Source organism: Salmo trutta, chromosome 35 (assembly GCF_901001165.1).
Source record: "Salmo trutta chromosome 35, fSalTru1.1, whole genome shotgun sequence".
NCBI classification, from domain to species: Eukaryota; Metazoa; Chordata; class Actinopteri; order Salmoniformes; family Salmonidae; genus Salmo; species Salmo trutta.
Genome location: NC_042991.1, coordinates 7,860,410 through 7,879,166, shown reverse-complemented (window position 1 = coordinate 7,879,166; position 18,757 = coordinate 7,860,410). Strand labels below are relative to the sequence as shown.

Genomic DNA, 18,757 nt, shown 5'->3' with positions numbered 1-18,757 from the left:
AGTTGCTTCCATCTTGGCATATCGAGGTGGATGTTTGCGTCTGAACTGAACTACCATAGAGTTTGTACTGTCTTTGGCTAAACTGTGTTGCTGTCTGTAATTTAACACAATATTTTGCTAAAGTCTAACGAAAACCATGAACAACCTAATTCGGTTAACTGTTCGCTGTTTTCGGTTGAGTTCGTCGGTCTATCTACCGAGGAAAGTTGATGGACAAAATGTGTCGTTGCCAATATTGAAGTCTTCGGCCCGGCTCATGTGTTCGGCGCCCTTACAGACAGATCTTGGCGATATGGTGAAAAAAGACAAGGTGGTGGTGTTTATGAAAGGGACGCCTGCCCAGCCGATGTGTGGCTTCAGTAATGCCGTGGTTCAGATCTTGAGGATGCATGGTGTGAATGAATATGCTGCATATAACGTGTTGGATGACCAGGATCTCAGACAAGGTCAGTACAGCTAGCTACCGTTACAGCTATAACGTAAGTTATAACTACTGTCACTTTTTACTTCCTATCCTACAGTACTAGCCTACTTTTTTTTTCAAGCCTTGATATATTTGAATTTTTTAATAGAAATTGTTTCAGTAAAATTACTAATCTCTATATGTGGCTGGCTGTATGTATGGTACATTACCCTCTCCAAAAGTAGTTGTGCGCCTTTTAAAATGCAATATTAGGTTCAAAGTTTTATCTGTGTTGTGCAGCAGGTCAAAGAGGGCGTGGTTCATGTCAACGTTAAGACGACTTATGCAATGACATTTATTTGGCTTGTATTAGCAATTTCTGTGACTAGGTAGTATCCTTCATTTTTACCATGGCTGTTGCTATTCAATGGGTCTAGGAGAGACATTGTGTAGCAGCCTGAACATAGGGAAATGCCTACTTCCAACATAAGTGTGTCAGAATTGTCAGTTGTGGTAGATTCATCTTGCAACACCAGCACACTGCTGAAATTGGGACATAATACTAATAGGCTGACCACGCGAGCATTACAAAATAAATTATGTTATTAAATTATTGTGTTACCAAGTGCTAAAATAGAAATCCTTTCTATTTCTGACGCAAATCACGCTGCAAGTCCTGCCTCTCCCATCTCCTCATTGGTTTATAGAAGCAGGTACCCACGTGCCATCTCCTCATTGGTTATACTCAAGTGGGTGATTGAAAGACGAACTGTGTTGCTGGTCGGTGTAGTAATACTATGAAAGTTTAGATGCCAATCACCATATAAGTTTAAAGATGAAAAAGCCTGGAAGGAGGAGAGATGACTAGAAATGATTCGGTTGACCGTGTTTGTGTGGATTAATTGTCGGAGTGGAGGACCTTGTGCATTTCAGGTAAAATAACTCAATGTTTATATACCAGGACAAATTAGCTAGCAACAGTAAGCTATCTAAATAGGACAAATTATCTAGCAAGTGCAAGCTAACTAGCTAAATTGCCATAAATGTTTAATGCTTTTCGACCTGTTCCCAAATTAATGTAATTGGTTCAGAGTTTGTTTTGATATTTTAACCTGCATGTTGTGATCGCGTTTGGTGTAGGGGGACAAAATAAATTAATGTATGATGGCGCATGCTCACAGCCAGTTTGGGTTCCGTGTTAAGATGGTGCCATACTGTAGAGCAGCCGTTTTGCGAGCTCCGACCCAACTTTGCTAATTAGTGATTATTTTGCCATTTATTGATACTTTATTTTCACGCAATGTATCCGCTATCATTTCTTATAACCGACAATAACTTTTGAACATCAGATCGGCTGTTACTTAACTCAATTCTTACTTCGACTCTTTCTGTAAGTCCGACCTAATTTTTGGGGTATCCAAGAGGAAATGCCGGCGTTAGAGGCAAGAGAGGAGGAGTCCCTTCGAGGTTAACCTCTCTGGGATTGTCCCACCTCGACAACAGCTAGTGAAATTGCAGGGCGCCAAATTCAAACAACAGAAATCTCAAAATTAACATTCCTCAAACATACAAGTATTATACACCATTTTAAAGACACTTCTTGTTAATCCAACCACAGTGTCCGTTTTCAAAAAGGCTTTACGGCGAAAGCACACCATGCGATTATGTTAGGCCAGTGCCTAGCCACAAAAAACCATAGACATTTTCCAGCCAAGGAGAAGACTCGCAAAAGTCAGAAATAGCGATTTAAATTAATCACTTACCTTTGATCTTCATCTGTTGGCTCTCCCAGGACTCCATGTTACACAATAAATGTTCGTTTTGTTCAATAAATTCCCTCTGTCCAAATACCTCCGTTTTGTTCGTGCGTTTTAGTTCAGTAATCCAAAGGCACAAAGCGCTCTCACAACATTCAGACAAAGTCTAAAAAGTTCCATCAAAGTTCGTAGAAACATGTCAAACGATGTTTATAATCAAACCTTAGGATCTTTTTATCATAAATATTCAATAATATTTCAACCGGACAATGCTGTTTTCATTAGAAAGGAAAGGTTCGCTGCTTCCCCAATCAAAAGCCCTGGATTAACACAGATTGTCGCTAAGATAAAGGACAGGGCTACCACACCGGAGGACTATCGCAGACAACAACTCTGAGGCTACGGCTGAGGACCGGAACAAATACAAGACGTCCCACTACGACCTCCGCAGACTCATCAAACAAGTAAAAGGACAATCTAGGAATAAAGGCCCTGATGCATGTGGCAGGTCTACAGTCTATTACGGATTACAAAGAAAGACCCAGCTGTGATCTGCCCAGCGATACCTCTACCAGTCGAACTGAATGCATTTTATTCATGCTTCGACAATAACACCGTGATGTGTGTGAAGGCCACCACCAACCTAGAGGCTGATCTCACTCTGAGGCCGTCGTGACTAAGGTCTTAAATCATGTCAACACTCAAGGCTGTGGGGCCGGACGGTATTCCAGGGTGCGTTCTCAGAGCATGTGCAGAATAGCTGGCAGGCATATTTACGGTCATTTTCAACCTCTCCTTATCTCTGTAATCCCCACATCTTAAGCTGACCACAATCATTCCTGTTCCCAAGAACACTAAGGCTTCATGCCACAATGACTACCACCCTGTAGCCCAGACATCTGTAATCATATAGTACTTTAAAAGGCTGATAATGGCACACATCAACCACAACCTCTCCCTCAACGTCAGTAAGACCAAGGAGTCCACATACATGCACAGTCGTGAATAAGGCATGAAAGGTTTGGCATGGGCCCTCAAATCCTCCAAGTTCTGCAGCTGCACCATTGAGAGCATCTTGACTGGCTGCATCACAGCTTCGCATGGCAACAGCACCGCCCTCGATCGCATGGCCCTACAAAGGGTGGTGTGGACAGCCCAGTACATCACTGGGGCCAAGCTCCCTGCCGTCCAGGACCTCTAAATCAGGCGGTGTGAAAGGAAGGCCCGGGAAATCGTTAGACTCCAGCCACCCAATAGACAATTCTCTGCTTCTGCACAGCAAGAGGTACCGGTGCATCAAGTCTGACACCAACTGGCTCCTGAACAGCTTCTATCCCCAAGTCACAAGACTGCTAAATAGCTATCAAAATGGCTACACAGACTATCTCAGTTGACACTTTTTTGCACTCTCTATGCATACGCACAGAACTCTACACACTCGTGCACACTGACACAACAACACACACTCCATTTGCTCAAACACAACATGCACACACATTTATACTGACTCTACACACACGCGCACACTCACATACATACAATCATCATATATGTGGCTGCTACTCTGTTTATCATATATCCTGATGCCCCTATAAATATCTACCTCTATTGCTCCAGTATCCTTGCACATTGTAAATATTGTATTAGAACTGACCCTGTATATAGCTTACTTGGTTCTTGTGTTCATATTTTTATTTCTTGTGTGTTCTAGTTCTACCTTTTTGTCTGTTATTTTTAGTATTATTGATTACGGCATTGTTGGGTTTAGAAAGAAAGGGATTTCAGTGTACTTCTGCACGTGACATATAAACATTTAAACTAGAGGTCGATAGATTGATTTTTCAGAGCCGATACCGATTATTGGAGGCCCAAAAAAACCCGATACCGATTAATCGGCCAATTTTTTTTATATGTATTTGTAATAATGACAATTAAAATAAGTGTTCATTCAGTATTGTTGTAACTTAATATAATACATAAATAAAAATCGATTTAGTCTCAAATAAATAATGAACCATGTTCAATTTGGTTTAAATATTGTAAAAACACAGTGTTGGAGAAGAAACTAAAAGTGCAATATGTGCCATGTAAAAAAGCTAACATTTTAAGTTCCTTGCTCAGAACATGAGAACATATGAAAGCTGGTGGTTCCTTTTAACATGAGTCTTCCATATTCCCAGTTAAGAAGTTTCAGGTTGTAGTTATTATAGGACTATTTCTCTCTCTACCATTTGTATTTCATATACCTTTTGACTATTGGATGTTCTTATAGGCACTATAGTATTGCCAGCCTAATCTTGGGAGTTGAAGTTATAAACAGCGCTGTGCTTCAAGCATTGCGAAGAGCTGCTGGCAAGCGCAGGTAAGTGCTGTTTGAATGAATGCTTACAAGCCTGCTGCTGCCTACCACCACTCAGTCAGACTGCTCTATCAAATATCTAATCATAAACTTAATTATAATAAACACATAAATATGAGCCTTAGGTCATTAATAAGGTAAAATCCGGAAACTATCATTCCGAAAACAAAACATTTATTCTTTCAGTGAAATATAGAACCGTTCCGTATTTTATTGAACGGGTGGCATCCATAAGTCTAAATATTGCTGTTACATTGCACAACCTTCAATGTTATGTAAAAAATTCTGGCAAATTAATTACGGCCTTTGTTAGGAAGAAATGGTCTTCACACAGTTCGCAACGAGCCAGGCGACCCAAACTGCAGCATATACCCTGACTCTGCTTGCACAGAACGCAAGAGAAGTAACTCAATTTCCATAGTTAATATTGCCTGCTAACATTAATTCCTTTTAACTAAATATTCAGGTTTAAAAGAATATACTTGTGTATTGATTTTAAGAAGGGCATTGATGTTTATGGTTAGGTACATTGGTGCAACGACGGTGCTTTTTTTGCAAATGCGCGTGTTAAATCATCACCCGTTTGGCAAAGTAGGCTGTGATTCGATGATAAATTAACAGGCACCGCATTGATTATTTGCAACGCAGGACAAGCTAGTTAAACTAGTAATATCATCAACCATGTGTAGTTAACTAGTGATTTATGTTAAGATTGATTGTTTTTAATAAGATAAGTTTAATGCTAGCTAGCAACTTACCTTGGCTCCTTGCGGCACTTGCGTAAGAGGTGGTCAGCCTGCCACGCAGTCTCCTCGTGGAATGCAATGTAACGTACAAAAATACCCATTTGTTATGAAAACTTGAAATCGATCGACCTCTACTTTAAACATAATGGAAGTGTTGGATGGATATTGGGAATAGTTACACATGTGAACTCTGTCTCTCTTACAGGAGTGAAGGACTTCTCCAACTGGCCCACAATCCCGCAGATTTTCTTAAATGGCGAGTTTGTGGGCGGCTGTGACATCTTCCTACAGATGCACCAGAACGGAGACCTGGTAGAGGAGCTCCAGAAGCTGGGGATCCGCTCTGCACTGCTGGACGCCGAAAAGGAATCCAAGTAGACAAACCCGTCGGTCGGTGTCCAGTCCAGAGAAAGCTAGAGGTTGACTGTATTGCCCAGTCTCTGGTTGACTTTTAGGCCCGTTAACCCTGCACTTGTGTAGATCTGAGAAAATTGGTTAGATATACTTGTAAGCCATATAGGGGATGGTCCACCTTGTAAGCCACATAGTGAAAGTTCTCCAAAGACACTGGCAAGGTGGAGCTACTAGAATGTATAGTCATTTAGCAGACACTCTTATCCACAGCGACTTACAGGAGCAATTAGGGTGAAGTGCCTTGCTCAAGGGCACATTGACAGATTTTTCACCTAGTTGAATCGGGGATTCAAACAAGCGACCTTTCGGTTACTGGCCCAATGCTCTTAAACGCTAAGCTACATGTCCAGTAATTTCAGATCTACACAAGAGCCTAGGCGGATAGGGGCTAAGGGTTGATTTGGGATTGGGCATTTGAAGTGGTGGCTGAGCCCCAGTGTCCCTTCCACAAGCCCTATAAGAAGGTGTGTGTGATGCTATAGAACCTGCTGAAGACCAAACTGCCCTCAGGTGACTAGGATATGAGATGTCAAACCACCACCCATATGATATCTCCAAAACCCACTGCCTGTACTGTGCCTTCTGAAAAGTATTCACACTCCTTGACTTTTTCTACGTTTTGTTGTTACAGCCTGAATTTAAAATGGATTAAATTGAGATTTTGTGTCACTGGATTACACACAATACCCCATAATGTCAAAGTGGAATTATGTTTTTAGACAGTTTTACCAAACAATTAAAAATGAAAAGCTGAAATGTATTGAGTCAATAAGTATTCAACCCCTTTGTTATGGTAAGCCTAAATACATTCAGGAGTAAAACATTTCTTCAGTTGCATTGACTCACTGTGTGTAATAAGTGTTTAACATGATCTTTGAATGACTACCTCATCTCTGTACTTCTAACACACAATTATCTGTAAGGTCCCTCAGTCAAACAGTGAATTTCAACCACAGTGGCCAGGGAGGTTTTCCAATGCCTTGCAAAGAAGGGTACCTATTGGTAGATGGGTAAAAAAAATGACAATGGAGACATTGAATATTCCTTTGAGTATGGTGATGTTATTAATTACACTTTGGATGGTATGTCAATACTCCCAGTCACTACAAAGATACAGGGTCCTTCCTAATTCAGCTACTGAGGATGGATCAACGACATTGTCGTTACTCCACAATACTAACCTAAATGCCATGGCGAAAAGGAAGCCTGTACAGAATACAAATATTCCAAAACATGCATCCTGTTTGCAATAAGGCACTAAAGTAAAACTGTGGCCAAGAAATATCCGGAATACAAAATGTTATGTTTCGGGCAAGCACAACAAATCACTGAGTACCATTCTTCATATTTTCAAGCATGGTGGTCACTGCATCATGTTATGGGTATGCTTGTCATCCTCAAGGACTAGGGACTTTTAAGGTGAAAAATAAACAGAGTAGAGCTAGGCACATGCAAAATTTGAGAGTAAAAGCTGGTTTAGTCTGCTTTCCAAGACACTGGGAGGCAAATTCACCTTTCAGCAGGACAGTAACCTAAAACACGAGGCCAAATATACACTGGATTTGCTTACCAAGACCACATTGAATGTTCCTGTGTGGCCTATTTACAGTTTTGACTTAAATTGGCTTGAAAATCTATGGCAAGACTTGAAAAATGGCTGTCAAGTAATGATCAACAACCAACTTGACAGAGCTGGAAGAATTAAAAAAAGATTAATGTGCAATTATTGTACAATCCAGGTGTGCAAAGATACTAAGACGTATTGACTCAGGGGTGTGAATACGTGTGTAAATGACATTTCTGTATTTCATATTCAATGCATTTGCTACAATTTCTAAACGTTTTCACTGTCATTATGTGGTATTGTGTGTAGATGGTTAAGGGGGGAAAACTAATTCATTTTGAATTCGGGCTGTAACAACATTTGGAATGAGTGGAGAGGTATGAATACTTTCTCAAGGCACTGTATATGTTTAGTTTTCAAATATAGTATTTCACGCTTATTTTCACTGAAGCATTTGTAGGTCCGCTCAAACGCAATGATCCACTTCCTCTTTTCTTTCTTCCTCAAGATGTTCACTTACCGGTATCCATTTTAATTAGATAAGGGGAAAGTAATGTGATGGGTAGCTTGCTTTTGTCTTGTCTAATTTGTCAACTCAGTAGTCATGTCAAGGAAGTAGTCATGTCAAGGAAGTAAGGGAGGTTACTTTTTTAAGTATTCGAACAGGGCCCTACTTCCTGATAATCAATACATCATTTCCACCTGCTGCTTACATACATGTATTATGTAATGCTCATGTAGTACACTGTATATTTAATATATTTTACATTTAAAGGATATGTATTTGATCAATTAAATATTTTACAACACAAATGGTCAGTGTCTTGGAAATTCCTGATTTGGATTATGTTGCACTCTCGGATGCCTTTCAGGCTATGGGTAAAGTATTTTGTATTTGGTTTACACCAGTCTACTGCTCTTGTAACAATTGCTTATCATTTTGATGCCAGAGGCACTGGTTGTTGCTTTAGGGATCTCTGTGCCCTGCCTGTAACATAATCTAGCCTAATGGAAATACTTGAGACTATATAGCCTATCCCTCCACCTGCTCTCTCAATATACAGTTGAAGTCGGAAGTTTACATACTTAGGTTGGGGTCATTAAAACACATTTTTCAACCACTCCACAAATTTCTTGTCAACAAACTATAGTTTTGGCAAGTCGGTTAGGACATCTACTTTGTGCATGACAAGTCATTTCACTGTATCACAATTCCAGTGGGTCAGAAGTTGACTTTTAAACAGCTTGGGATATTCCAGAAAATTATGTCATGGCTTTAGAAGCTTCTGATAGGCTAATTGACATAATTTGAGTCAATTGGAGGTGTACTTGTGGATGTATTTCAAGACCTGCCTTCAAACTCAGTGCCTCTTTGCTTGACATCATGTGAAAATCAAAAGAAATCAGCCAAGACCTCAGAAAAAAGATTGTAGACCTCCAGAAGTCCAGTTCATCCTTGGGAGCAATTTCCAACACCTGACGGTACCACGTTCATCTGTACAAACAATAGTATGCAAGTATAAACACCATGGGACCACACAGCCGTCATACTGCTCAGGGAGGAGACATGTTCTGTCTCCTAGAGATTAACGTACTTTGGTGCAAAAAGTGCAAATCAATCCCAAAACAACAGCAAAGGACCTTGTGAAGATGCTGGAGGAAACAGGTACAAAAGTATCTATATCCACAGTAAAACGAGTCCTATATCGACATAACCTGAAAGGCTGCTCAGCAAGGAAGAAGCCACTGCTCCAAAACCGCCATAAAAAAGCCAGACTACGGTTTGCAACTACACATGGGGACATAGATTGTACTTTTTGGAGAAATGTCCTCTGGTCTGATGAAACAAAAATAGAACTGTTTGGCCATAATAACCATCGTTATGTTTGGAGGAAAAAGGGGGAGGCTTGCAAGCCGAAGAACACCATCCCAACCGTGAAGCACGGGGGTGGCAGCATAATGTTGTGGGGGTGCTTTGCTGCAGGAGGGACTGGTGCACTTCACAAAATAGATGGCATAATGAGGGAGGAATGTGAAGCAACATCTCAAGACATCAGTCAGGAAGTTAAAGCTTGGTCGTAAATGGGTCTTAAAGACAACAAAGTCAAGGTATTGGAGTGGTCATCACAATGCCCTGACCTCAATCCTATAGAGAATTTGTGGGCAAATCTGAAAAAGCATGTGCGAGCAAGGAGGGCTACAAACCTGACTCAGTTACATACACCAAATAAGTGTATGTAAACTTCTGACCCACTGGGAATGTGATGAAAGAAAATAAAGTGGTGATCCTAACTGACCTAAGACCGGGAATTTGTACCAGGATAAAATGTCAGGAATTGTGAAAAACTGAGTTTAAATGTATTTGGCTAAGGTGTATGTAAACTTCTGACTTCAACTGTATTTTGTAACCTAAAAGCTGGTTCTATAGTTTGTTTCCACACTGAGGTTTATCAGCTCAGTCCTGTTAGGGGAATATCAAAATCCTGACAACTAAAATTAACAAACTCTTCTGTTCCAATTGGCCTTGCTCCAGTCTCGAGCCAAAACCTGACTACAGATCCCTTCACTGAATAAATGTGGACTTGGTCATGTCATGGGAGTTTAAGCAATAACAATTATTTTGTAAATTGTGAAATCTAACCATGCATAATGGAGGGTTGAGCTGTCCTGTCTTAAAGTATTTGGCAGTGATGTACTTTGACTAAATGGAGCCTGTTCTAGTATTGTACTCTATAAGCATGATCAATCTGGTTTTCATGACCTCCAAGTGACAGTATTGAGGAACTGCAATTATCAAATAAGGAATTCCCCCAAATAGCATCTGTAAAGCACTGTCACACCCTCCTGTGGAATCCAGAGGAATTTTCACTTCCTCCTTGGTGGAGAGAGGACAATAAACAATGGACTTCTCACTGTTTGTTACTTTACCCTGAAAAGACTCAAATGAACAGTGTATTTTCTAGTGAATACAGGACCCTTCAGAAGGGATTTGAATATTGGTCCTGGACATTGTGTGTGGGATGATTCTCTTGAATCAATAAAAGTTACTAACTTTTTCCTTAATATAGTTTATTACAAGATTATTTTATAAAAGTACTACGGTACCTGCTTACATACAAGACAAACAACAATGACATCACCAGCTGAACAGAGGAGACAAGCCGAGAAAGCCACTTCCAGCTATTGGAGTAGAGAAAGTGCATGTTTGAGATTGACTACATAGCAGTTGGTGACTAGACGGACTGATCTACCAATTATAATAAGTAGCCATTTAGAATGCCAAATTTGTAGAACAGTCCGTCTGCAGTTGCCAACTGCAATGTAACACTCAAACATGCACATTGAGGAAAATCGGTGCCGTTGAAGTCAGGGGGTAAAGGTCAGAATTTCATGAGGAAGCGCAGCACCAGGTCCCTGAGAGCGGTGCGGAGTGGCTCGTTGTCGTCACACACAATGTGTGTCCCGTCGTCCTCCAGCTGGATCAGGGTGTCCTCGGCCTGCAGGTGCAGAATGTGGCCGTCTGCTGTCTCTTCTACCTTGACCTCCGTGATACCGTGCTGGGAAGGAAGAGAAAGGAAGAAGGCCGCTGAGCCTAAATGGGTGCATATATGAAGACACCGAAGTGTAAGGCAGAAGCTCTCCTGAGCCAATTGGTAGCTTGGAGGGAGAACTATCACCATACTGTTTACATGAACCCTGTCTCTTCAGATATGCTGATGCCAAAGGAATAGGGGAAAAGGCATACACATATGTAACCAGTGTTCAACGCTTTGAAGGTGTCCCTCTCACCCAATGAGATATATAAATAAATGGACACAGCCATTGATCACGTGACATTTATTCTTATGTGAAGACTCAATAGCGCATTGAAGCCAAATTAATCGGTTAAGATGGCATCTCATGGCAGAAATAACATGCGCAGTTTGAGCTATTCCAGGAAGTGATGTTGCAGGCTAGCTCAGTGCTGCCCCCTCTCATTGAGCAACTCAAGTTGAAGTCCGACCAGGGTACTGAGGCTGCCATTAGTAACTAAATTATCCTTATAACTTCTGTGTTCGATTCTAAAATAATCAGTTCAAGGACATACATCTGGTGTATTTGAAGCAACTATTGGTACTGTGATTGTCTTTGAAAAAATGTCTTTATTTACATGAAGATTGCCATTTTTCTATTCACTATAAATGGGGGGCCCTGTTTTCTACAACCAATGACTGCAGTACTGTGGTCGGCCTTTAACCTCCATGGCCTCAATAAGAGGGGGCAGTCGTTCTCCCCTGTTCTCACCTTGTGTAGCATGGCTAAGAAGGCTTCCAGGGGTACAGCTCCACTGAGCAGGGGTTTGGGGGCCAGCACTTCTGGGGGCTCCTCTACTACACGCTTCCTCTTCTTGCTGGGGGGCAGCGGAGGGGGCTTGGGGACCGGCTGGTAGCACACAGACAAGATAGTTAGTGGTGTATACATCACAGCTTTGCTGCTGATACAAATGAATTTTCCTTTCTGGGCAATTTACTTATTCAACACATAATTACGCACACACACAAAACCTACACTCACACTGACCTGCAGCGTATGCTTGTTATCCTTGGACTGCAGAACTGCGGACACAGTTGCTACAGAGATGCCAGGTTTGATCTCAGAGGGCACTAGGGATTTGGCCAGCTACAGAGGGACGAGAGGTAAGGGTTTAGAGACTGTCAGGAAAAACCGAAACAAAACCCTAATGTTCCATATAGTACACACTACTTTTGGCCAGAAGGGGTTTATATATTGCTAGCCATGATTTCCAGGCTTCTTCAGAACAGCAGAGTGATGAACGAGACTTAGGAGTATAGAAACGCCAGACAAGTGTGTTGCAACAGGCCCTACCTCTGGCAGCAGCTGGATGCGTTCCCAGCGGCGTCTGAAGGGCAGGCCCAGCACAGAGCAGCGGCGATAGGGCATGGGAGGGGGCTGCAGCTCCAGCATCAAGTCTGAGCGGTGGGACTGGGCTGGTGGGGGCTGGGTGTACTGCTCTGGACACACCACATGGAGAGGCTGGGAGGGGAGGTTATGTGCAAAAAGGTAGAGGAAGAACGTGTCCAATATGAAAAAAAGGAAAGATATGACAAAAAGACAGGGAAAGAGAAGTACATTATACATGTATAATTGTAGTTGATTTGAACAAACTCAGTATCTCTTCACTTTCATTTTGAACTCAAAATATTCATTCACTTAAAAAAAAAAAAAAAAATCCAGATAGAGTAAATTGAGTACCTGGACCTCCTTGAGCAGCTTGGAGACCTGGTGGAAGTTGAGGCGAGTGTCAATGGGGCAGTACACACACTTCATGGCTAGGGGCTGGTACGGGGCTAACGCATCCAGGTAGGAGAAGTCTGGTTCTATGGGAGTGAGAGAACCATTTCAACAGTTCATTTATTAGACCACATATTTTAGGCACAGACTGTAACGAAAGGCACCTTGGGACCAAGGAAATTGGCGTTTTGTTTTATATAGTCGACTAATTATATTTCTTACGGACGGGTCAAGACTCTTGTGACAGACTAGATAGCGAGCACAGGATTGGGGACAGGGTACCATGGCTGGCAACTTGCCATGTTCTGGTACAGTTGTACTCACCAGTGAAGATTATAGTGTTGAGGGTAGATTTGCCCCACAGTTCCATGAAGTGCACCACGTCCCCGAAGCGAAGAGACGGGTGTCCGGTGAACACCACACACGGTTGCCGGAACTCACTGCTGAAGTCGCCATGGATACTGGGGTAGTGCTTCAACTTGTTCGTCTGAATCAGCTGAAACATATATAGACACAAGTGTCAGAGATAGGCCAACATACAGCTAAATTATAAAATGTATAAAGTTATGATAGATTGAGTAAGTCAAAGATGCAAATGAAATGCATGGTGCAATGTAATTTCATATGGCAGCAACTCTTTAAAATGAATTCATTTAAATACAGAGCCTTACCTCAGCGTGAGGGAAAGGAGGTTCTGGAAGGTAGACCTTGGACTGCTTATTGTGACAAAGCCTGTTGGACGTGTAGGGAGAGGGGAAAAGTCTCATCTCCAGGGGCAAGTTTGCTACCAACAGTCATTTTTTATTTAACCCAGGTTAACCTTTTTTACAGGTTTGTCTTGAGATTTTTTTTTAAATAATTGTAAAAAATTACAAGAAAGAGATGACAAAGTGAAATCTACAGACAGCTCAAAAAGCACTAGTCATAGAAAGAATGTGCTAGAAAAATTTGAATTCTATGGCTCTGGAACTCACCACTCTGCGAAGATCTGTGAGAACTCCAGAGAGCTGTTGGCGACGGGAGAGATGAAGTAGAAGGGGGTGGAGCCTAGATTGGCGTTCTCTATGAACTGGTAAAGACACTCCAGGAGATCATAGATCACCCCTGAGGAATAGCATGGCACCAGCACATTGCCACCCGCACGGATCGTCATGGCTACAAGCACAACAGACAGTTTGGTCTGACAACATCATAGGTCAACCTGTAGTTAGCTTTCTGTGTACCTGTCTAAAAGCAAAGATTAGGTAATTGTACTGTTGATGGAGCAATGGACACTGATGAAAGCCAATGACCATAGGAGTTGGCAAGACAGTACAAACAGATCTGGGAACAGGACACCACATACCTAGGTTACTGCAGAAGTCCCCTAGCATGCCATCTGGGTTGGCGGTTGGCATCTGTGTGAGGCCCGTCAGAATCAGAACGTCACTGTTCTTTAGGGAGCTCTGATCCATGGGCTGTGGGTGTGTGGTGAGGAGGGAGGAGCCAGAGACATACGAAACCTTCTCATAATGTGATTGGATGATCCAGTTAGAGCTACCCAATGAGTAACCAGAGCTCAGGGGTGTGACCTGCACGGCGCCAAACAGCTCCTGGAGAGAGAAATTATAAAAGTTAGCTTAAGTTATTAGGTGAATTAGTGTGCGTGTTTTGAATTATAGTGCACAAGACGGATCTCTTACCACTTTCTGCGAGTAGCCCACGAGTTGCACCTTGCTGAGAGCAGAGTTGACATCCTGTATACTGTAGCATCTCTTCCAAGTCGACACTTCAACAGCATCCTTCAGCGGGCCGGGGAGCAGCCTAAACAGACATTCAGTCTCTATATCAGGGCTCTTTAGTCTTTTCTTGCCCAGGGACCCCCGTCATGTTAGCAAATAAGGACAAGTAATCAACATTTTAAAATGAATAGATTTGGTAGATAGTTTCATTATTTGGACCTCCCCACATTATAATTAGAAGAAATGTAAACTCTAACATAGCCTGTTAGCTAGAAAGGTAACTCCAAACTAGAGAAGTACATTTCCTGAAGAAAATGTGTGTGCTTGCTAGCTTTTAAAAAAGTATTTATGATATTGAAATAAGTTGCAGTAGTGGTAGTGACTGCTTAAGTAATGGTAGGAACTGGTTATAGCTGGAAAAGTAGTTAGATGGAGAAATGTGTTGACTGACTGACTGGCTAATTGATTGGATAGCATAGCCTGAACATGTGAAAGTTGGTTTGGTGTCTAGCTTGAACGGTTTAAAATCTAATGGCTAAACTCATCAAATGGGAGCACGTCATTTATTTTAGAACGCATCGTTTTGAATTATAACGACTCAACTGAAGCCGGGCTGGCGCGTCGTCAGCTTTGACACTTCGCTCAATTAGAACGCTTCTCTATTAATGCGTTTTATCGATGGCGCTGTATCACACAAAACAAAAAAGGTCATTATTCACATCTTTCAAGCTCATTTGAATTGGAAGAGGTAGCTAAGGGTTGAGGCTTTACCATACAGGCTAAATTAGACCAATTCATCCACTTAAGGAAACACAACATTGCTACCAGCAATGATTGAAGAATTGGCCTATCCTGCTAGTGTAACCGGTGTGAAATGGCTAGCTAGTTAGCGGTGCGTGCTAATAGCGTTTCAATCGGACGTCACTTGCTCTGAGACTTTGAAGTAGTTGTTTCCCCTTGCTCTGCGATGTGTAACGATGCTTCAAGGGTGACTGTCATCTATGTGTGCAGAGGGTCCCTGGTTCGAGCCCAGGTAGGGGCAAGGAGAGGGACGGAAGCAATACTGTTACATTGATGCTGTTGACCCGGATCACTGGTTGCACGGAAAAGGGAGGTCAAAAGGGGTGTGAGTGTAAACGGTGTGAAATGCCTAGCTAGTTAGCAGGGTGCGCGCTAATAGCGTTTCAATCGGTGACGTCGCTTGCTCTGAGACCTTGAAGTAGTTGTTTCACTTGCTCTGCCGCGGGGATTTTGTGGAGCGATAGGTAACGATGCTTCATGGGAGGCAGTTGTTGATGTGTTCAGAGGGTTCCTGGTTAGAGCTAAGGTTGGGGCGAGGAGAGGGACGGAAGCAAAACTGTTACACTAGCATACAGTCAATACTCTGCCTGTCCCGTCTTTTCCACCTGCCTCGCTCTGCCTGCTTCTGGTGAGTTTTATCTTTACTGTTGGCGAGTTATTTTATCCCAATGAATGCAAATGTATATTGTTATAGTTGATCAAAGTTTATAAGAATTTTAAGTTAGGATAGCCTGAACGTTTTAAAGTTGATCTTGTAGCTTAATTGGCTAAGGAGTAGGAGCATTTTGAATAGCTCCCACTGTGTTTCTATGCTTCTCATTCCAACCCATGTTAATTTATGCACATTTTAAATGGTTATAGTGCAAAAATTATAAATAGTATCAAAAAGCCTTTGACAAGCAGAGTCATTTTGAACATCTCAACATTGGTTTGGTGTTGATAGCTTATATTCGTTTAAGCGCTAGAGCAAATAGAATAATAAGAGTATGCAAGAAATCTAGAATTGTGCTTCACCTTCAGCAAGCACACCTAACTAGGGCTGTGAAGATTATGTAATTACTTGTCAAGTAATCATGATTACTTGTCAGACCCCCGGTTGAATACCCCTTCTCTATATGATGCTTTTTCTCATGAAAATAGTGTGCTCTCAGTTTATGAATTACATGTATATCATAAATTGACATATCCTAAACTAATACATGGAGGGCATTGGTCAGGCCTGTCACCAAGCCATACCTTTGTATTTCCTTATACTTCCAGCAGGTAGCAGACTGGGCCTTGGGAACTCTCTCCATGAAGTTTACCAGCTCCTCCATTAGAAGTCTGAGGGCAGATGGGTAGAATCAGCTGGTGATATCAAACATCCCCTTGCCATTTTTTCTGGAATGTTGCCATTCTAATGATTCTAGAATGTGATTCTAAAAAGTGAATTGCTAGAATCACATTCTACAATCCCTACATTTTTCTGCAATGTTGCCAACAAGTCTTTACATTCCCTGTGTTGCCAATCCTAGAATGTGATTTGCCATTTTTCTGAAATTGTTGCCAATTCTAGAATGTGATTCTAGAATGTGACAGATGATTCTAGTCACGGCAGTCACCCTCCCTACCTGCCGATCTGCAGCGTTGGTTCTGTGGCGTACACAGTCCCAGTGAAGCCTGTGTGCTCGGTGATGTAAGGCAGGGCCATCATACAATGGTAGTTGGAGATCAGGATGACATCTATGGTGGACAGGTCCAGCAGCTCTTTCTGAGTGAGGAAGATGGACAAGGACACGATAAGTAAGACTACCACATTAACATGGGATGATGTTACCCACAGTGAATTATGAAGTGCCCAGGATAATTGTATTTACAGGTTGAAGGTCTGAATTATATCCAGGTTTACATTACCTCAGGGAGACAGAACTCTGGCTGTGAGTCTACAAAGACGCGACCTGCACACTCTTTCAGCTCCTGAAGGTAAACATGTGTGGAGGAATGTTGGTCAACTCAAATTATGAATAAATCCATAGTAGATGAATTAGACATGAAACAAAATGTGACCTCATACCTTCTCAAGGTTTATTGTGCCATCTTTAGACACCCATCCAGGGAGCTTGGAAAGCCTTGGGCTGGAAAAGAGAGAGGGTATTCTATCGTCACGGTACGGCAGATGTAGGGGCAAATATGTCTTAATGGTAAATGTCTTCGTAATGTTAACCTAAGGGATTATTTTTTGGGAAAGATGTAGCCTCAATGCTAGCCTCGTTGAGAACCAGGCTTCCATAAATGGGAGTCGTGACAACAACGTGGTTTTTGAGGGATGCAACGCGAGACCACCCCAATGCTAACTGCTTTGTGGCCGATGTACAGCAGCACTGTTGTGAACCACAGCTGAGAGGATGGTTCATGATTATGTCCAGAACATAGAGAATAGACATGAATAGGAACCATGTGTTTGATGTATGTATTTGATACCATTCCACTTATTCCGCTCCAGCCCATTCTCCCAAATGAAGGTGCCACCAGCCTCCTGTGTTGTGAACATCACTTTAGTCTCACCTGTGCACCAGGGGCAGTGGTAGAAACTGCAGGACGGAGGTAGTGTCCAGCCCACAGTCCAACATGATGGTGGTGGATTTGAATTTGAGGACATTGCAAGGCAGGGTGGGGTGACCTGACAGACAGTACTGAAAGAAAGAGATGCCACACACATGTTATCTCTCAACAGGCATGATAGCTAAGTTAGCTAGAACAACAACAATAGCAACTTGCATAGCAAATGCAACAGAAAAACAGTCTTGTCAATAATTGGTTGCTGGCTTGTCAGTGTTCAAAAACGTGCAAATGTGTGATAACTAGTTGCAGTACGTTAACTGTTAGCAAGGTAACATTAAGATGCTAGTCATGGCAAACAAAAAGAGCTACCGGTAATTGGCTAGCCTAGCCAAGTAGCCATATCAACTGCATTAGCATACAAAATATAGTGTATTAGTTCATGGTAAATTCTCCTCATGTTGGATCAACTCACCAATTTCATCTTTATCGATTATAATGTCGACAAATCAAGTCTATCTACAACATTGTGGACAATTCTTACTTTTGGACTACCGCTTTGTTGAAAACATAAATTGTTGAATTTACCACCCCCTACAGTTGTGGAGTACCAAGTGTCCTTGCATGAAAGAGTTCATTGACCTGTACACTATTGGGAGATAGTGGCTATGCATATTCATGTCATGAGGCTAGTAGCGTAGCATCTCTCTCCATTGAATACAGACGGTTGACGTCTACAACCCTCATTCAATATTCAAAAATGTATTACAATAATGAGATCCACCAATCCAAAGAAATAACAGGCGGAAGCTAAACAGCCCGCCGTGCCGCTTTGTGGTCAATGACTCCCATTGTTAGGGGAGAGACATGTATCTTGTCAGTATATCCATAATCTTTGGATATACGCGAAATTAGTTTGCTAACGTTACATTAATTCCATGATGGAACGCAAATAATCTCAAACAGATTGCCTACCTACACACACATATTACTACATAGACACCATGCAGAGAGAGACGCCAAGACCGTGCCCTGGCTCTGTCAGTCTGTAGATAGCTAACACTAAACTAAACAACTATTTACGTCAGTCGGTGGACCACTTAATAACAGATAGAACAAAGAGACAGATATTTCACTGGATGTAAAATGTGAAGCATCCGCT

General features: G+C 41.9%; 2 protein-coding genes across 3 annotated transcripts; one reads left to right on the top strand and one right to left on the bottom strand.

Annotated features, from left to right (window-relative positions):
* Positions 1-20: 20 nt before the first annotated feature.
* Positions 21-6,591, top strand: LOC115174547 (glutaredoxin-related protein 5, mitochondrial). The gene is made up of 2 exons (XM_029733187.1): positions 21-446; positions 5,471-6,591. Exons 1-2 carry the CDS (start codon positions 137-139, stop codon positions 5,641-5,643), a joined length of 483 nt encoding a protein of 160 aa, XP_029589047.1. The 5' UTR covers positions 21-136; the 3' UTR covers positions 5,644-6,591.
* A 3,704-nt stretch (positions 6,592-10,295) lies between these two features.
* On the bottom strand, positions 10,296-18,666 carry LOC115174545 (integrator complex subunit 9). 2 transcript variants are annotated; one of them, XM_029733185.1, is made up of 16 exons: positions 18,571-18,666; positions 17,602-17,729; positions 17,111-17,171; positions 16,951-17,013; positions 16,668-16,807; positions 16,294-16,380; positions 14,218-14,338; positions 13,881-14,127; positions 13,510-13,690; positions 13,207-13,267; positions 12,860-13,031; positions 12,497-12,621; positions 12,110-12,277; positions 11,804-11,902; positions 11,528-11,665; positions 10,296-10,800 (listed from the first exon to the last, which is right to left on the bottom strand). In XM_029733185.1, the coding sequence occupies exons 2-16, from the start codon at positions 17,664-17,666 to the stop codon at positions 10,624-10,626; spliced, it is 1,905 nt and encodes a 634-aa protein (XP_029589045.1). In that variant the 5' UTR covers positions 17,667-17,729; positions 18,571-18,666; the 3' UTR covers positions 10,296-10,623. The 2 variants fall into 2 exon arrangements, with proteins under 2 accessions (XP_029589045.1, XP_029589044.1); XM_029733184.1 differs by lacking the exon at positions 18,571-18,666 and adding an exon at positions 18,071-18,506.
* Between the last annotated feature and the right edge of the window lie 91 nt (positions 18,667-18,757).